Source organism: Sinohyriopsis cumingii, chromosome 8 (assembly GCF_028554795.1).
Source record: "Sinohyriopsis cumingii isolate HCF-2022 chromosome 8, ASM2855479v2, whole genome shotgun sequence".
NCBI lineage: Eukaryota > Metazoa > Mollusca > Bivalvia > Unionida > Unionidae > Sinohyriopsis > Sinohyriopsis cumingii.
This window is the reverse complement of record NC_142968.1, coordinates 87,338,284-87,358,271: the sequence shown is the minus strand read 5'-3', so window position 1 is coordinate 87,358,271 and position 19,988 is coordinate 87,338,284. Positions and strand designations below refer to the sequence as shown.

At 35.5% G+C, this 19,988-nt stretch overlaps 1 protein-coding gene across 2 annotated transcripts in view; it reads right to left on the bottom strand.

Annotated features, from left to right (window-relative positions):
* The window catches only part of LOC149794078 (uncharacterized), a 177,209-nt gene that overhangs the window by 25,617 nt on the left and 131,604 nt on the right, over positions 1 to 19,988 (bottom strand). The window contains exon 1 of one of the 2 annotated variants that reach the window (XM_089968032.1): positions 15,707 to 16,003. The exons of the other annotated variant lie outside the window; for it this stretch is intronic. Within the exon in view, the coding sequence (XP_089824158.1) occupies positions 15,707 to 15,723 (17 nt within the window). The 5' untranslated portion in view covers positions 15,724 to 16,003. Of the gene's footprint in view, positions 1 to 15,706; positions 16,004 to 19,988 lie in introns of those variants that run through there. 2 annotated transcript variants of the gene reach the window in all.

Genomic DNA, 19,988 nt, shown 5'->3' with positions numbered 1-19,988 from the left:
ATTTATCAACTTCGTTGGCAATACTTCAAAATGCTTTTGCGTACTGAATGATAAGACACCTTTATTTTTATGTATCTACAGGGGATGGATTATTTACGGGGTTAGTCTGTTAAAGAGTATTTTCTCCTAGAATATGTTGTATTACATTAAGTGAAATAAAAGTAGGGTAGATTTTGACAATGGTAGGACGGCTGTTGACATTGGCAGGGTAGCTGCTAACACTGGTAGGGTAGTTGATGACAATGGAAAGGCAGTTGTTGATAATGGGAGGGTAGTTGTTAATAATGGTGGGGTAATTGTTGACAATGGTATGGTAGTTGTGGACAATGGTAGGGTAGCTGTTGACATTGGCAGGGCAGTTGTTAACAAAGGTAGGGTAGTTGTTGACAATGGTATGGTAGTTGTGGACAATGGTAGGGTAGCTGTTGACATTGGTAGGGTGGTTGTTAACAATGGTATGGCAGATGTTGACAATGGTAGGGCAGTTGTTGACAATGGGAGGGTAGTTGTTAACAAAGGTAGGGTAGTTGTTGACAATGGTATGGTAGTTGTGGACAATGGTAGGGTAGCTGTTAACAATGGTAGGGTGGTTGTTAACAATGGTATGGCAGATGTTGACAATGGTAGGGCAGTTGTTGACAATGGGAGGGTAGTTGTTAACAATGGTGGGGCGGCTGTTAATAATGGTATGGTAGCCGTTGACAATGGTAAGATAGTTGTTGACAATGTTAGGGTAACTGTCGACATTGAGAAGAAAATGCACAATCAGCACAAACTCTAAAATCATTGCTCTTGGTATTCTTAACACCGATTGTCATTGTATGGTTGATATAACTCTCATCTGTATTGTCAATAGAGAGCAGCATCGATTAGAAAAAATCCATTAGAATGTCCCTTCGACCAACTCCACTTTTTATATAATACTAATGATTATGATGAAGAACATATATATATATATATATATATATATATATATATATATATATATATATATATATATATATATTCTGTGTTTATGTCTGTCCGTCCGTCCCTATGTATGTATGTATGTATGTGCGTGCATGCATGTACTAGAAACAAAAACAACACACACACACACACACACACACACACACACGCTCATATATATATATATATATATATATATATATATATATATATATATATATATCGGCAATTTGTATCGTATCAAATATGTATCTACAGATATATATCGATATATCAACATGCGTATATTTGTATATGCAAGTGTTTATTACGTACTGTGTGCTACAATGGTCTGTGGAATGCACTTAGTCCTGTATTCATAAAACACATCAGCTTGAGTGTACACTAATCTCAGTGTGCAATATCCAGTATTGAGAGAATGCATTTTTATGATAAAGCTTCTAATGTTAATATCTCGTTAAGAATGAGAATGTAGGTAAATAGATAGGAAGTAGCTTGTTTCATGAACGTTTAATAAATTCTGTGTTAACCATGAATAAATATTTGACTTTTGAGTGGGTACTCCACCTGCTGAGGAGGTTTATGAATACGGGTACTGATATGTCAAGATCTACCCTTTGGAAGTACCGCTAGTTTTCTGAAAAATATGCTGAATGATGTAAGAGTTTGCATGTCCAAGCTCAGCTTTGTTCAAAAATTGTAAAGTCCGCTAGACACATTAGAATGTTACAAAACCTTTTTTTTTTTTAAAAAAAACGAGTTTGGTCATTACTGAATATATTCTGTAGGAAATAGGAAGTTTATCTATGAATGAAAAAAGACCATTTTATTTTTAAAATGTCATGCCTACCCTTTAAAAATTAAACCATTTTTTCCATGTGAGAGACACAGTTCTGTGTAAATTCCTTGGCATATTTCAACTAAAATAGTATCACCTAGGTTGCACAACATCAAAGTTATTTAACATATGCCATTAATATTTGATCTGCATCAGACAGAATTTCATACTCGTAGAAAATATGCGACTCTATATATAAATGATATATTTATTTTTTGCTTCACACTTTGTTTTTACGCAAAATTGAAATGAAGATGATTTGGTCATGAATTCCTGCAGACGATTGATTTGGTGTTTTACGACACAGCAGCACTTTGAATGTTATAAAGTGTCAATGCAAGAAGTAAATTGCGTTGCAATGACGCGCCACAGATGTCGATGCTGATTGATCCGATGGTCGATATTGACCTGGACGTGCACACTAAACGGCATTACAGTAAACAGTGAATCATAAATCCTGATTCCAAGTACGCTGTGGATTAATATGCACATGCATGCTCAGAGCCATCTTAAGGGTCGGGCGATACGGACGACCAACTGGGGCAACAAACACGGAGGTGAGGGTGTCAGTTCAAGAGGAATGTTCTTTGATTTTTTATTTTACTTATATAAACGTATAGCTTTCTCAGTAAAATACCTAAATTAAATTATTATGCTTATAACTATTAATTTAAAAAATAAGCACCAAACTTGTTGTCCTCTGAAGCTGTGGTGCGCCCAAGGCGAAGTTTACTCAGAGTGCAGTTTCATCCAGCGCAATTATTGCGACCGCCATGTACATATTTACAAAGACTATTTACAAAATTATCGTACTAGTAGTTATAATGCCTAAAGTGATATGCGCCAATGTACGTTGTTGTTGTTGTTGTTGTTGTTGTAGGGTTTAACGCCATTATTCAGCACACGATAGGCTATACATGACGGCCAGTATTAATGGTGGAGGAAAAACCCAGGAAAATCCAGGAAAGAACCACCGACCCACGAGAAGCTAATGGCAAGCTTTCTCACATACCCACATTGGCCGAATCGGAGACTCGAACCCACGCAGACAGAGGTGAGATGGCAGTGATCCGTAACGGAGAGCGCTTTAGACCACTCGGGGCCCCCCAAAATACGTACGCGAGTGTGTGTGTGTGTGTGTGTGTGTGTGTGTGTGTGTGCACATGCATATAGTGTAACGACAATCACACTCCTGCCTATTTAAGGGTATCACAGTCTTGGATACAGGTAGGGGCTGATATGAAATTTTCTTTAAATTCCGGACCTGGAAACTTGTAAAACTATAACTCTGAAAACAGTGCCTTATTTGGGAAGAAAGAAAGGAACCAGATTCTACAAGAAGTAATTCCTTTTTGTGTATTTAATGAATGTTTGAAATCATGTACTATTTCTATGCATTATTCTAGGTCACCGATTAGACAAGTGGGAGGAGGGGTGAACGATGCAGTTCTGCCTAAACAGATACCTATTGTAAGCTTCGTCTCCTAATCTGTCCTCAGAACATGCATCATTTTAACCACGGCATTTTGGAATAAAATTTAAAACTAATGAAATATTTTGATGCAAGGGTTGAGCTGTAAAAGTGATGTAAAAATGATGTGGGCAATGTATTAATGGAACGGACAAACCGTTTAATTTAAAACAGTAATATATTTATGCATAAATAAAAACTGTGAACAGTGATTGACAGATTCCATCTCTCTGGTGTATTACCGACTCATTCGTGAACCACTATCTTTACCAGTGCATACAACACAAACAAGAGCATCATTGTGGAAACACTTTCCTTATTTATTGCATAATGCACCCTCATTTTCATAAACCGTATACTACTTAACATCTTCCCCAACTACAACATACAAATACACCCCACAATCCAATGTTCCTGGACCTGACTCTTGGACCATTTCCATACTACCGGATGGTCATGGATGTACGCCAATGTATTCGTATACCTTACTACTGAGATATTAACATATTAACAGTGGTAAAGTTAATTTGCCTCAACGTATTTTGTTAGAACATGCAATATATTGTATTGTATAGTCCTATCGCATAAAAACATAAACTGTCATTAAAATGGCATTGTAATCTTACTGTTAAATTAAATAAAGTTGACAAAAATGCTATAATTGTAGTACTTCAAAATCACCAGTCGATGTGGAACTGAGGAATACTCGATATCAACGATGCAGACACGGCTCTTTTAAGAGACAACTTGATTCATGCACATGAAAAGAGTATTGGCTCGTCGTTGTAGAATCTGATGATTACACGTGTATGTGTGTATGTAGTGGGACCATTCGACACATATTTCCACCAGCATGTTAAAACAGGTAATTAAACAGGCAAATGAAATATGCATTCAAAACAGGATATAAAGTGTGATACCCCAAATTTAATGAGAATGTAGTGTTTTTGTCAATCAACCAAAACAAATGAATGAGCAGTGTACTGAGCGTAATTGTGTCAGGGTAAATGATCTGATTGATTTAAGCGAACGACAAACCGATTAATTCAAATTACAGATATTCCTATTTACTGACTTACCTGGCGTTGCCCATAGGCGGCAACACTTGCAATGCACCTGTAATGACAGCACTGGGTCACGTAAATTTTTAAAAAGGTCTTAGAAGTGCACAGGAATGCAGACAGCAAAACAAATCAAATGTTCACATTGACTACAAATTACAGTACAAGTAACTGACTGAATTAGTTCAGTTGCATGTGGGTTTGATTTCTGAGTCAACATTTGACGGATTCAGTCTTACTTGAGACATTAACATATATAATTGCGCTAAACTCAGTACTTACTATTGATCTCATACAAACAGATAAAACTTCCTTCTGGGTTTGAATAGCCCCAAAATATTCCAATACATGCCCTAAACAAAGTTTATAGGGCTCACGTATGATAAAAGCACTAAAGAAAATCTCCTGTGTGCAAAAAATAAATAAAAAGGCGTAGTCATGTATATTTGCATAGTGTGTTTGACCATTGGGCCATGACTGTAGATTCTATTTTTTGATAATGAGCTATAAATAGGTTGATGATTAGGGTATGAATTATAGAAACTGACCACGTGTACAGTTTTGGGTAATTTCCCATTGATTAAGTTATGTGGATGTATTGCCACGTACGTCGGATGTGCTGTTGTGAAGTGTCGAATTTTGAATTGCAGTGAACTTAAAAGTTGAATGCATTGAGCATTAAAATCCTATCGCATTTAAGCCAGAAGAGTCTTTGGGAAGGGTCAATTCGACCTTTCATCGTTCATCTACCACCTCCATCCCCGTCGGTGTAAACTTCAAAACGACATAATTCCCGCTCAGTGAAATTGACCGGGGTATCTTGACACGTTCCTTAGAAAGTAAACATCTGAGCTACCAACCCTAACCGCGTGGTAGGAAACTATGTCCACTTAGAATTTTTCAAAGGGAAATTGTCACGCAATGTCGTTCACAGATTCTGAGCCGTCTAAACCTGATTAAAGGTGGTGAAATCAATCGTGGACATTGTGCTCTTTTCTCGTATCGTTATGATGATGAAATAAATCCAAATTAGTCACACCTGTTAAATTATATTGATATAATCTAACTTAATTGGAATTGCCATTATCAATTTGTTCTGATTAAATCTGTTATTTTCTTGTCAAAAGGGGGTTCGTATTGCTTTATTTCTCCCCAGTATTTTCTCTGTTGAAACTTTATTCTTCTTTCAGGCCCGGTGGGCTATAATATCGAGGAATGTCATCCTCTAGATAACGCCAGCCAAATCCAATTAACCACCCCTCTTACTAAGAGGGCGTCGTTACAGCTGTATTTCAGTTTTGACTGGGATTATTGTGAATTCATTCAAAGGTGTTTTTGGACAATGCCATTTTGATATATCAAGACAGTTGCACTTCGGCATGTTCAAGAATACTGGTATATCAGCACATTCAGGAACTGGAACTCTTTCGAAACACTATTCATTTGGACCTGTGATAGAACTTTCAGGATCATTTCGGATTTAATTCATAATACTATACGTTTCTCTTCAATTTTTATTTTATAACTTAGAGAATTAAATTATTTGTTAAGTTTTACAAAACTTGTTCCTTTAGTTTGTTTCTATCACTTAGTTAAAGACCAAATAGTCGTAACAGCATGCAAAATACTAATTGCAACCAAACTGCTGAAGTATGACGAATAATTAAGTATGAAATTTCGATAGCAAATGTAGGAAAAGATCAACATGATAAAATATGGCCTTCCTATGTGGGTGGTTAAGAGTTTTTCAGTGTACTACCCACATGGTGAATATGTTTAGGTACTTGTGGAAATTGTCCTGAAATAGATGACATGAGATCAACTCATTTAGTGCAAGTCAAAAATGATGAAATGTTAAATCAATAAAGAAAAAGATGAAGACCTCGATATGTCATCAAGCTATTTTAATATATGTTAGATAAATAAAAGACCTGAAAGTATCATTCTTATATATCCAAACAATTAGAGAACTGAGATATATGAATAATCAAGAATGCAGACAGAATCATCTCGAAAAGACTTAAAGATTATTTCAAGAGACACGTAAACGAGTGCAGATATTAGGGCGGTAACAGTCGAAACTTGTATTGGTTATTCAACGACACTGAACCATACCTGAAACAGTAATATTTCGAATTATCCATCATTTTGTTCATGTAGATGTTTAGCTTAGCATCAGACTCATGAAACGAGTGGGTGAACGTTAATTTTATTCTTTGAACATCACACCAGAAAATAATGAATTACGGTGAAATTGGGGATGTAACTGAATATTGTTTGGCGTTTTACATACCAAATTTGGACAGAAAAGAACTGAGAATACAAAGTGGGTCTTTGATCGAATTGAAGTTTAAAAATTGCGCGTATACATGATTGAGTTAGTAAGAGGATGCTAATATGCAACGTCACGTAAATGGATGAAAACTGAAGGCTTCACGTGCATGGATGAAAACTGAAGGCTTTACGTGAATGGATGAAAACTTAAGGCTTCACGTGAATGGATGAAAACTGAAGGCTTCACGTGAATGGATGGGAACTGAAGGCTTCACGTGAATGGATGAAAACTGAAGGCTTCACGTGAATGGATGAAAACTGAAGGCGTCACGTGAATGGATGAAAACTGAAAACTTCACGTAAATGGATGAAAATTGAAGGCTTCACGTGAATGGATGAAAACTGAAGGCTTCACGTGAATGGATGAAAACTGAAGGCTTCACGTGAATGGATGGGAATTGAAGGCTTCACGTGAATGGATGAAAACTGAAGGCTTCACGTGAATGGATGAAAACTGAAGGCTTCGCGTGAATGAAGGGAACTGAAAGCTTCACGTGAATGGATGAAAACTGAAGGCTTCATTTGAATGGATGAAAACTGAAGGCTTGTGTTAACCCGAGAAATATGTTATGCAGTAGAATATGTACTAAATACGTGAGAGATGATTTAGCTATACCATCAAAATACAGTCTGGCTAGACCCAGTCATTTGTTTGATATATGCACTATAACATTACATCAAAGCAAAAATGAGAATACATATTGTTACATAATTGTGTATGAAGTAGAGGCTGAAAAATACATCGCATCAGTTAGAGTGTCAGAAAAGAAATAAATAACTGTAATGACATGATAATTATATTCTATTTGATGGAATCGAAGAATAACCATAAGGTGCCGTTAAACATTTATCTAGATCAATATAATTACGAGCAATCAAACATCATGCGATTAAATAGATATGTACAATATGATTGCATTGTATTAGTTTTCATAAAAATTATCAGATCACAAAAGACCATATTATACTATAGAAAACTTGATAGACATCAAATCCGAAAATGGTTCTGTGGACGAGTTTTAAAAAAAATAATCATCAGTGGAAAATTCCATATGATATATATTGTGACTTTGAAAGTATGATGATAATATATACTTCTTCGCGTGCGAGCTACCCACCACATATAACGATCCTACAAAAGAGTACATGTACTTCCTGGATAATTAAAACAGATTTAACACATCAGAGCTTTGCATGTATGTCAGTTCATTTCACAAAAAATTGTTGCTGGCTAATGGTTTTCAAATGCACAGATTGCATAAAAGCGTTTATGAATTGTCTGAGTGGAATCGACAGACTAGTCTATAACAAACTGAACAATGGAAACTATGCTCTATATACTAATAAAGATCAGACACGTTTTATTTAGCTCAATAAGTATGTCTCGTAGTTTTAAAAGACAAGTATTACAATGTACAGTTTTCACTGTCACTTAATTGGAATATATAGAAGTCATGCTCATAGAGATTACAACTTAAATTTCAAAGGTCCAAAGAACATCACACAATTCAGCCATAATTGTCATGTTATGATAGTCGTCTGATCACCAAAATACTTGTAAAAAGTTGGCCCGCATAATAAGATCAAATTTGCACAAAGTTATACGAAATACGATTCATTCAGCAAGGTGTTCATAATAAATATATGTATGAAGGTTAGCTATGAAATACAAATTGAAAAAGATTAATATAATTGCAAATATATGTAGGTTTATAGGATAATATCTATAGCAGCTGGCTAAAAATTCATGTGTTACAATCTTACAGCAAAACTGAATCAAACTGTTACTAAAATATAAATTTTAGAGATAATAACATTTCCCATGTCAGTATATGCATAGTGAGATTTAACAAAACGTCTATACAATCAAAATAAAATTGTTATTCAAATCTGATTCACACTAACATTCAAATCTGCGTCACACTAACATTCAAATTTGTGTCACACTAACATTCAAATCTGAGTCACAGTAACATTCAAATCTGCGTCACACTAACATTCAAATTTGTGTCACACTAACATTCAAATCTGATTCACACTAACATTCAAATCTGCGTCACACTAACATTCAAATTTGTGTCACACTAAAATTCAAATCTGATTCACAGTAACATTCAAATCTGAGTCACAGTAACATATAAGATAACGATTACCAGTACTCAGATGTAATGCAACACTTGAAAATGAATGCACCAGGTGACCTTCTTTACAACGATGTCAAGAAGAACACCATAATGATATAAGACATTTTTAAGAACACATGAATGTTTGTTTTGAACACTACACAAGTTGACCAGCAAACTATTACAAAACACATTGTTTACCTCATGAATCTTGTTTAAAGATGTAAGGTATATAATTTGAACTTTTGACAAACTAGCTTCAAGTCAGTAAGAAAACAGGAAAGATCAACTTATCAAATCAAGTTATGATGTTTTACTGTGCTATAGCTATCCAAATGGATGATGTATGAAATCCTACCAAACGAAATTTAAAAGCGAATACGGTAATAGTTGAGACTCTTCGCATATTATGCAGATTCATTCTGCATTCGTGTCGAGGCAGACAACCTTCTGCACAATGTCCAAACACCTTTCAAGGTTATTCTCGGAAAATCGAAAGCGTTGGTAGTTAAATGTGTATTGTCTACAATGTATATTTTTCTCTCAATCTCGTTATATAGTCATACTATAAAACGACACCGTCTATGTACCTGTCATTGACGGATTGAGTGATTTATTCTGACTTAATCATATTCTGCTGCTAACAGATGTGTTCCATTTCGCTGTCCTAGTTACCACCATCTATCATTCAGTATCCTTAGCAAGTGTAATGATAAATCTTAAGTCCTGAGGAAGAGCACACAGACAGTGGACAGTGGTCTGTTGGTATATGAAAGTTAATTGGTATCCTAAACATCTTTCAGTACACTATGAACTGTATCGCTTCGGTACGATTGTTTAGCTCCAATAGCTAATCTCAACCTCCTCGACAGCAAACCCTAATCTAAAACAAATTCCCTTTATGACACCTTGTTCATCTCTTTTTGTTCTCACCGATACAGGTAACAACTTTTATATGACGTAAAAAAAGTTGTCATCTAGCCTGAAAAAGATCGTAACTTTCTTATGGTACATTATGTCTTTCAAGTATTTTTTGCCTACATTCTTTACCTCTGCATGGTTATTATTTTAACCTTTCTGTCAAATGACACAAAAAATACCAGGTACAATCATTCAGCCTTTGTACACAAATCTGTAATCTTTTTTTTTCGTTTAATGCTTCTTGGTGTATGAGGGATACAACGATGTGTTTGCCTGAGATATTTAACTAACCGATGTATCTTCTCCTGCTTGTTACCAGATACGTATTTATTATACTTCGACAGCTGTCTATTTTTTGTTACAAATACCTACAACAAAAATCTGTAAGAAACATACATGGTAACACCCGTCACAAATAAAATTACAATGTATTCATATACAGCATATTCATCGGAAAGTTATTTTTTAAAAATCATTAAGTTTTGTTTGCCATTGTTTTTTATAAATATTATTATTAAGTTTTGGCTTATCGTTTAAATATTGCAATCACCAGCATCATGAGTAGAATCAGTACAGGCTAAATGCATCATCCAGGTTATTAAGGTACTCGGTGACTAAACCTTGTCTCTTATCTTTTGTGAAGTTACCCTCTCTGATGATTCATGAACCTTTACATTTTCCTGATTTTAATTTTGCCACCATGTATTTATTTAGCAGGCAATTGTACGTTTTACTGATTTAGAGATATTCATTTTAACCAAACAATGATTTAAAAAAAAAAAACAAGTTTCAAAAGTCATTCTCTAGTGATTTAGGAACCTTAGAATTATCTTCAGTTCAATATTTATTACCTATCAAGTAATAAATGTTGTTTAATATGTTGACATAATGGGAACAGGACACCGGTTTTCCTTCGGTTATAAACTTTACATCTTTGCTCTTATTAATTACCTTTTCTGCGTTAGCTTTTGAGCAATTCTTCTGACCGTTTTCAATCTAGTTTTCCAGGTACAGCTCTTTGTATATATTTTATCATTTGTGAAGTTACCTTCTCTTGTGATTTTTTAATCTTTCAATCTTCTTTAGTTTTACTTTTTCCACCTTCCATTCATTTTCCAAAGAAATTAAAGCTTTACAAAATATCCATCCAATATCATTTTGCACACAACTTTCTCTACTGATTAGAAACCGTAAACTTTTCTTCAGTCATGCCTTACATGACCTTTTCGCTACATTCTATTAATTGATAAGTAAATTGAAGTTTTTCCGAGGATCGATACCAATATTATTTTTATTCCAACTGTTTCTCCTATTCGTTTTTTGTCAATTGGAAGAAATTTTATTATAATGCAAATCATTCCTAATATTATTCCATATGACAATGACTTTATATTTTAGCCAATTAAGCATTAGTAAATATTTCAAATGCTCTCTTGACTTGTTTTGAATCCATTTGAAGTATATACCATGTATTTCCTTGCATGTTCCATTTGCTACAATAATCTTCTCTTTATTGTATTCCGAGTTATGCTACAACAGTTCAGAAAAATGTCATGCTTCTATACAAGGAAGAAATCATATATCATTCTAAGTAAGGCAAATAGGTGTACAGTTTAAACAGAAATAATTTTACAATTAAAGCTTAAACATTATTTTACGTCAAACATGATCTTCAGCATTTTTACGTTTGTTAGCCAAAGCGTGTAATCATTTAACTATATATCCACTTGAGGCGGAAAAACTTCTTTGGGATCAGTAAGTTGGAAGAGACAAGGAAACAATTCGACTCAGGATGAAAGAAATTCCACTAAAACAAAATCCTACAATCAACGAAAACCCAATCAGATTACAAAACTTTTTAAAAACTAATTTGTCAGAATCTTTAGATGTTATAACAGAAAAACATATGACAATTTTATGGGGACCATTTTTGTACTAATCCGATTGAAACACTAAAACATGTGTTAGACAGAACAATGACCAAAGACAAAAACTATCAACACATTTTAATGAATCAAAAGAAAGAAACTTAAGTAGCAACGTGAATGCTGCTTGTGTTATAAAACCAAAGCTAATATCAACTGACAAAATATTGACTTGGACGACAATAAAAGGAAAGGTAAAGAAACGAAACACATTAAAAGGAAAGGTAAAGAAACGAAACACATTACTCAGCAAAAGAAAATATAGCTAAGAATGTGAGAGTAAATGTATTATAACAAAGTTATGAAAAACAAAGGGCACAGATAAGGGGCCACTTAACAGGTCCAGAAAGAAACTTCAGATAAAGTATTTGAGTTTGAGTTGAAAATTAAACAAATGATATCATTAGGTTCAGTGATAAAATAGCTGACTTAACCACATGAAACGTTTTAAAAGGATTAATAGTGGACGCGAAATAGTCTGACGATGGCCATGACAAGCGGCGGTAGCAGCATGTTCTTTGATAACTGAAAAAGGTGCACAAATATTCCTGGCTATTTGCTTAACTTGGCTAAAAGCATCGTCATCAATTCCTGGTATCATTGGTAGTGTAATATGCGGCTTTTAACATCAGCCGGAAAAAATATTTGATAATTGACAATGATAATTTTATAGTGCACGCATTACATGACATGTTCCTTACAAATGTACTAAAATTTGTTTTTCGGGGGGGGGGGGGTCTCTTTCTTTTTTATATTGTCTGCAGTAACGGTAAAGATTGCACAATATCTATTAACTAATACAAGTATTTCAAAAATAAATTATGCAAACTACAGCAAGCATAGTCATACTAGTAAACTTTTTTTTTGTTTCACAATCTACAAAAGGAAGTACTATTTGCTTGTCTGTATCATATTTACAAGGTACTGTCTGCCTGTATGTGTAGTTCCTGTTAGTTTTACCATGTTTTGTTTCTTTGTAGTCTGTCTGTTCGAGAATTATAACAGGTGCTTTACAAACTGCTGGCACTGTTGACGTTACCACGCCAGTATTTAAGTATTTACATCAATATTTACTCACAGTTCGAATGAAGCTCATGACGTTGAAAAAAAAACTGTTACGTTCTGTATTCTCAATTGAATAAAGAATATCACTCGGAATCCAAACACACCTTTACCAACAACTGCAAGGTTTAGTTGAACTTTTGAGTCTGAAACATACCATTAAAAGCTTAGTGTGATGTTTCTATCTTTGTCTAAACTTTGTTTACCGAAAATTTTATATTCAAATTTTGTTGATAGTGTTTTGAAACATACCAAGACTTCATAATATATTTCCAGTTTTTATTTGGAAAAAAAATTAGGCGATAGACTTAAAAGTTATGAATTTATGCGATAATGTCTCAAATTTTACTTTTTAGTCTTAAAGAAAACTTTAAACCTGTGTTTTACCATCTTCGCTAACCAAGGTTACGATAACCCTATCTACACCTTGGCAGATCGAACAGCTATATTGGTGTATTATCCTAGCAACATCAATTGAATCTGATGTGTTGCCTCCGATGGTATGTAATGCTAGCTAACCAATATCGTGGTACAATGTACATCTGCCGAAAACGGTGGTGGTAATTGACCTACAAATGATACTTTGTAAGCATAACATCGAAAGTATGACTATGTACCAGAGGGAAACCATTACATGTGTATTTGAGAGAAGGGTATTTGTACAAATACAAACCGGCACTGGAAACTTGCTTATGTATTATCCCCTTCAATTTGTGTGCTCCCCTTGTCTAGATCACGAAAGAACAGTGTTCAAATTTTTAACAGCTTAATTTCGATTGGATGCGGTGGCTTGCCGCCGCATCCAATGAAATTCACCGACCAGAAGCACAGTAATATCTTTTCGATATGCCAAGGTGTAGACAGGGTTATCGGAACCTTGGCTAGCGAAGATGGTGTTTTGACAATTCTTTCAAAAGTCAACTTAAACGTCGAAAAAGTTATTAAAAAAATAATAAAAAAGAGGTGGATGGCCCAGGGGATCTAGACTTTACAGGCCTGGCGAATTTCCTTTTAATGACAAAGTTATACAACGGGTGATATATACAGCGTACGTACTATGCATATCTTTTATACCACATATAACTACACATACTTGCGTTTCCAACTGTGTTAAGACTACTGGAATTTGTACTGTCGGATGAAGTAAACTCTCACATCCCTTCCAAACGTGTCCGCTAAAAACTTTTGTTCTGCGGCAATTTAAGTTATTCAGAATCCTTATGCAAATTGTTCATTTGCACTTTTTGAGCTTTTATTTTCATTCATGTTACTAAATAAATACACGAGTCGCTTAGGATTTAAACATAAAATTTGATTAAATGAAGAATGTAGAACAGTGACTAGTTAGCGTTCCTAACGGGGAGTACAACGAAGGGGGGGGGGGGGGAGATAGGATATTATAGCAAAAATGACGAACCACAATAGTCAACATATAAAGCTATTAACGGTTGATCTAAGCCATTATTTTGCTTTACTCACTGTTCATCCTCTCACCATTCATTCTTTCTCTTCTCTCTCTATTGGTCAGTTAGATTTACCATCATAGTTTGCATATCAGGGGCGAAAATCCGCTACGCTCCCTTTTCATGGAGTTTTCATTGTGGCTTGTGACGACGAGAGAGAGAGAGAGAGAGAGAGAGAGAGAGAGAGAGAGAGAGAGAGAAATGTCTGACCAACCAATAGAATTGGGGGATGTGCATAGAATTGTTTTTATCGTCGATCTGTCTGTTTCTCTTTTGGTCGATTAGTCTCGGTTTCACCATCATAGATACACTGAGAGACAGATGGGAAGATGTGATCTGGATCAACTAAGGTAAAACTGACACATTACTGTCCAGCCAATACACAGTGAGAGAGAAAATGAGATGGAGTTAAGCCATAAGACATTTTTATAACGAAAAAAGAATCTGTTTTAGAAACTTTTCATAAGTTTTGGGGTTTTAAAAAAAATTTTTTTTAAAGCGTCACAAATTTTCAGTATGCGTGTGCGGCTTGGCCAAACAGTTTACAGTCCGGCCATTTCATCTTATATATAAATATATAATATTTGTTCTGCATTGACTTTGCATTTAAGAGCACTTTTTGCTTTTCTCTATGCTGTGTTAGTACGTGAAGAGACAATAATTATCAATCATCCACAACGGTGACCAACAAATTCTTACGGTAATTTGTTCCTTTTGATCCATGTTACGATATTGCACTAAAATCGCCTATCATAGCTTAGTCAGTACTCGCGCATGATGCAGGAGACGCAATTCACCTTAAGGGGGTGGGGACGCCACAGTATTTTTGGGCCAGCGTTCGCAAAAGATACCCAATGATACAGCACGGTAATGTAAATCGTTATGTATACTTAACGATGTGTAATTTCTCCACTCTTACGTCCTTGCTCCTTTAAAGTCAGAAACACACTTTCAAGTAATAAACCAGAGATTCCTTATTCATATACTGGGAATATAAAATAATTGGTCCAGATAACAGTACAAAATACGTCTCTCTTTTCCCAACCCAACGCAGCCCATGGACTTACATAAATGTGAAAATCATCGCATTTATCATTTAGGTTCTATCTGCGTCAACCTGTACAACACATAATGAAAAATTTAGTAACTTGATCTTTTTGTTTAAAATGTTGTGTCCGTGCTAATCTACCATTAATTGATTGGTGAATTCAGCCTGCAAGACCGTTACCTGTTGGGGAATCAATAGCTACACATCCCTTACCCAAATAGCATGGTTAGCAGCCCTCCGCCTGATCATTATTTCCCCTGATACACATGTACAATTAACAGCGCAGAAGTAGTGAGCGAAAAATATTTCGTTCTCAATTATTTGATAAACATTTTGTAACCTTTTTTCTTCTTCCGAAAACACTAGAGTGAAAAAACATGACGAAATAAATGTTCGCCAACCGTATTGACTTCCTGAATTTCAGGTGTGTCACTTGATATTGCTATTGTGGAATCGGAGTATGACAAGTCTGGACTGTCCTAACACCTGAAACAACGGCACAGATTACGTACCTGCCCATATGATTCATTCCTTGCCTATTAGTACTGATCTTTGCCGGGATTTAACTTCAGTATTTGTCGGGTTGAGCACGTCTTCATCTCCTGGACATATTTAGTAAACGCTGAGCTATGCGGGTGCTCCGTCACCCACTATACTTATCTGTATAGTAAATGGCGTAGATAACCTATATGGCAGGCGAGCTGATCACAAAGAAACACCGATCTATATCTAATTTGGTTTAAATATGAGAAACGGAGTTATAGTAGGTCAGCTTATTGAATCTGTCATTTATCTCGGCGGCATAAATGTAAGCCATTGAAGCCGAGAGATGGCGTGCTTGTTAAATGAGGTTCCCCATGGGAACAAGGGACAGGATTTGACGTAAGTGACACAACAAAGTTAAACTTCACACTGGTTCGCAAAATTGACTGTTAAACAGTAATGTCACCTTATTTTAAAAGGTAAATTAATGGGGATGACTTGTATTTACACGGTAAATAGCTCTAATGTAACACTTTTAACATTCTACATTGAATCATTGGACGCACAGAACTTTTTATATTTTTGGGTCTGTGCTGCTACATTTATCGAGAATATATAGTACACTAGTACCGTTTAACACATGGACAAAATCGGGGTTGGAGGAATAGGAAGAATAGGAGCTGGTGTGTGCCAACCTCCACAGCCGCCCCCCCCCCCCGTCCCCCTTCGAAAAAAGTGAGCGGGAAACCAGTTAATTGCCTGTTGTAAGTTGTTTTACGGTTTGACGGTTAAAATTATGTCCAAATGCATGAACAGCTCAGATGTTAGACTCCACCTAGTGTTCGATCTCAAAGACACCTTGTCAACTTCTGTAGCGCCCACACCCTTCAAAGATAATCCTGGATTCGCCCGTGACATGTCAACGCGTGCTGAGCGGGTTCGTGCTCGAATAGTCCCATACATCAAATCCCCAAATCTGTGTTGATACTGATGAAAAATATACCCGAAAACCAACAGCATCACGGGTGAAGGGCTGGTTTAAATGTTATTATACTTCTGGTTCAGGTAACGCTAAACTCCTTTATTTTCGAGAATGCACGTGTATGAGGTGCCGTAGCGGACAAAAGCTGGTCCACCGAGAACGTTGCAGCTGAAATTTTATTGTCATATGTCAAGAATTGCACTTTAAGTGTTGAATCAAATTACATGTTCTTAAAGTTTTAATTAACGTTCCAGGTCGAGGTTTTAGATTGTGTTGTTTGAATTTCACAGCAGCGATTAAAATCGCAATGTCATTTGTCGAGAAGTTTTAATTCACGTGTTGAAATCAAACTGTTTGTGCTGAAAGTTCCACTTTATATGTCGAGTATTGAGATTTCACTTGTTCAATTACACAGCGTTTGTTGAAACTTCAATATCCAAGGTTGAGGTTTCATATTGTATCTTTTGAATTACACAGTAGTTGTTGAAATGTTAAAGTCATTATGCCGAGAATTCGAATTTCAAGTGTTGAATTAAATTCTTCAAAGTTCCTTTTTTCATCTCTAGATCGAGATTTTAGTTCGTTAATGTTGAATTACACAGTAATGGTTGAAAGTTCCATTTAGGTTGTTGAGGTTTTAGATTGTCGTTTGAATTACAATGTGTTAGTTGAAATTGCAATGTCATATGTCATATGTCGAGATTTCTTAACTCACGTGTTGAATTAAACTGTTCGTGTTGAAAGTTCGATTTCATATGTCGAGTATTTAGAGTTTATGTTTAATTACACAGCGTTATTTGACATTTCTATGTCCAATGTCGCGCTTTTATATTGTATATTTTGAATTACACAGCGGTTGTTGAAATCTTAAATTCGTATTTCGTGAATTTAAATTTACATGTGTTTCACAGTCATTGTGCAGAAAGTTCCTTTTCATATGTCGAGATGATTCACGATAAGGTTACTAGCAGACGATTTTCTGCCCATTTTACCTGGACGATGGGTATCCTTGCAGTTTTTCCTATATGCGACCATCAAAATTGACACTTTCGAAGAAGCCGAAACTGAAGCAAAATCAACTTATAAAGTAAGGTCAAGCTTCAACAGGTTGATACTAACAGAACGCCTGATTTACGTTCAATTTATGTATGAATGTTTTGTCACATTATCTCAGATTCAATGAATTTATTTCAATTTCCAAACACCATATAAACACAGCGGTAAATCTGCCAGCATACCACAAATATGGCTGCTGATAACGTCATTCTAGAACTATCTATGAGCGCAAGGGACATTTTTTATGCATAAATTTAATGTTGTATACACATGCGTAATATAAAAATTAAACAAACAACAACAACAAATAATACATGAATGGGGTCAAAAAGGTCAATATTTATGGATAGGTATAATAAAGCAAAACATAAGAATATCATTGGCTATATATACTTAAAATGTAGTCCTGCAGCTTACCATGTACAGTTTATCCAATACAAAGCAGTAAGATGACTAATATAAGTAGATATTTCATTGCATTATCGCTCATCAAAATCAATCGACGGGAATCGTCCGTATTTAAAAATAACGCGGTTCTTTTAGCGAGAGCGACCTCTAGCGAATTAGTTCCTAGTAATTCTCGAACCATGAATGATAAGTTTCAAACTGTAAATGAATAAAAAGCAATATGGCCTCATAATTGAATACACAAATGATACATCATCATACTCGATATTATTATGAATTGTTATAGTAAACATTCTCATCGTGTAATGTAATTATTAAGACCGACAAGTATTTCATTATATAAAAATAGCAAATCTGACAAAGCAAACTAAAACGTCCAACCACCGACGTAATTCAGCAGATACAGTCTAAAACTCGACATACTAAATGGAACTTTCAGCACAATGAATGTAATTCAAGGTGTACAGCGTTAAAATTTCAATCACCGCTGTACACTTCAACAGCTAAAATCTAAAAACTCGACATTGGTCATCAAAGTTTCAATCGACGCTGTGTAATTCATCAGATGAAATCTAAATACTCGACATATGAAATAAAACTTCCAACCACCGCTGTACAATTCAACAAATAAAATCTAAGATCTCTACCTAGACAACGGAATTTTAAGGAAAAATAGTTTGATTTCACATGTGAAATTTGATTTCTCGACGCAAGACATTGAAATTTCAACTTCAACGTTCTTATTGGACCAGCTTGGATAAAATCTGTATTAAAAAATCTAGACATAGGACATTGAAATTTCAACCACCGCTGTACAATTAAATATAAAATATCTAAAATCTCGACCTAGACGATGGAACTTTAAGGATAAGCAATTTGATTAAACACGTAAATTGGAATTCTCGACATATGACATTAAAACTTCAACTGCAATGTTCTCATAGGACCAGCTTTTATCCGCTACGGAGCCTCATACACGTGTTGTTTTAGTTTCGTTTCAATTGCAACCGAAGCAACCACGCACGCGCTAACATTTGCATTAAGCTTAAGTTGATCGCTCTGGTCAGGGTTGCCAGATACGCGTTTTTTTTTTTTCGCCCAATTGGGCACCTTTAAAATTTGGTTGCGTGAAATATTTTGAGATTGCGGGTTGCGGTGTTTTGGGCTGGTTTCTGATTTGTGTCGCCGTAATTTGGGCTGCATCACATTGCAATTAAATTCTCCGCATTCAATTTCAAATTGGCGCTAGTGATGATAATATCTAAAAATCTTAATGAATCCATTATTCTGAATGATACTCCATAGATGTTATCTCACATACTTAATTTTTTTTTTTAAATTCCGGAACCGGAAGAACGAAGCGCGCTTCTAATTCCAACCACATTTCTGTCGTTGGGAGTAATAATAGTGTTCGATCTAGAGGACAGGTCTAACCATTTACCTTTAGCAGCGATCAACTTTGACATTGATATCAACGTGCTAGTGCACGACTCCAAAATTGAGTGCTCTTTGGCAGACCACATAAAAGAGCGCTGTAGTCATTATCTGTTGGAACTACTAAGGGAACTGCGTCAAAGATTGCAGGCAAATGTTGAGCAGCTTGAATCTGGCTGATCTCTCACCTTCAGTCGTCCTTGGAGCACAGAAGCCGCAGTTGTCAAAGTTGTCCTTTTTACCTCTGTACAAGGGAAATTTGGGAGACCTGGAGCAGCAGTGGATGCGAATAAGTTTAATCTCTTGGCCAAACTATAGTGATAAAGAAGTTGAACAGTTTTGGATAATTGTAGCAAATCATACGGACGCTTGCGGAGTTTTTTACTTTCTACAACTGGGACATTTCGCCTTATGTGTGTCGGCGTTGCCTT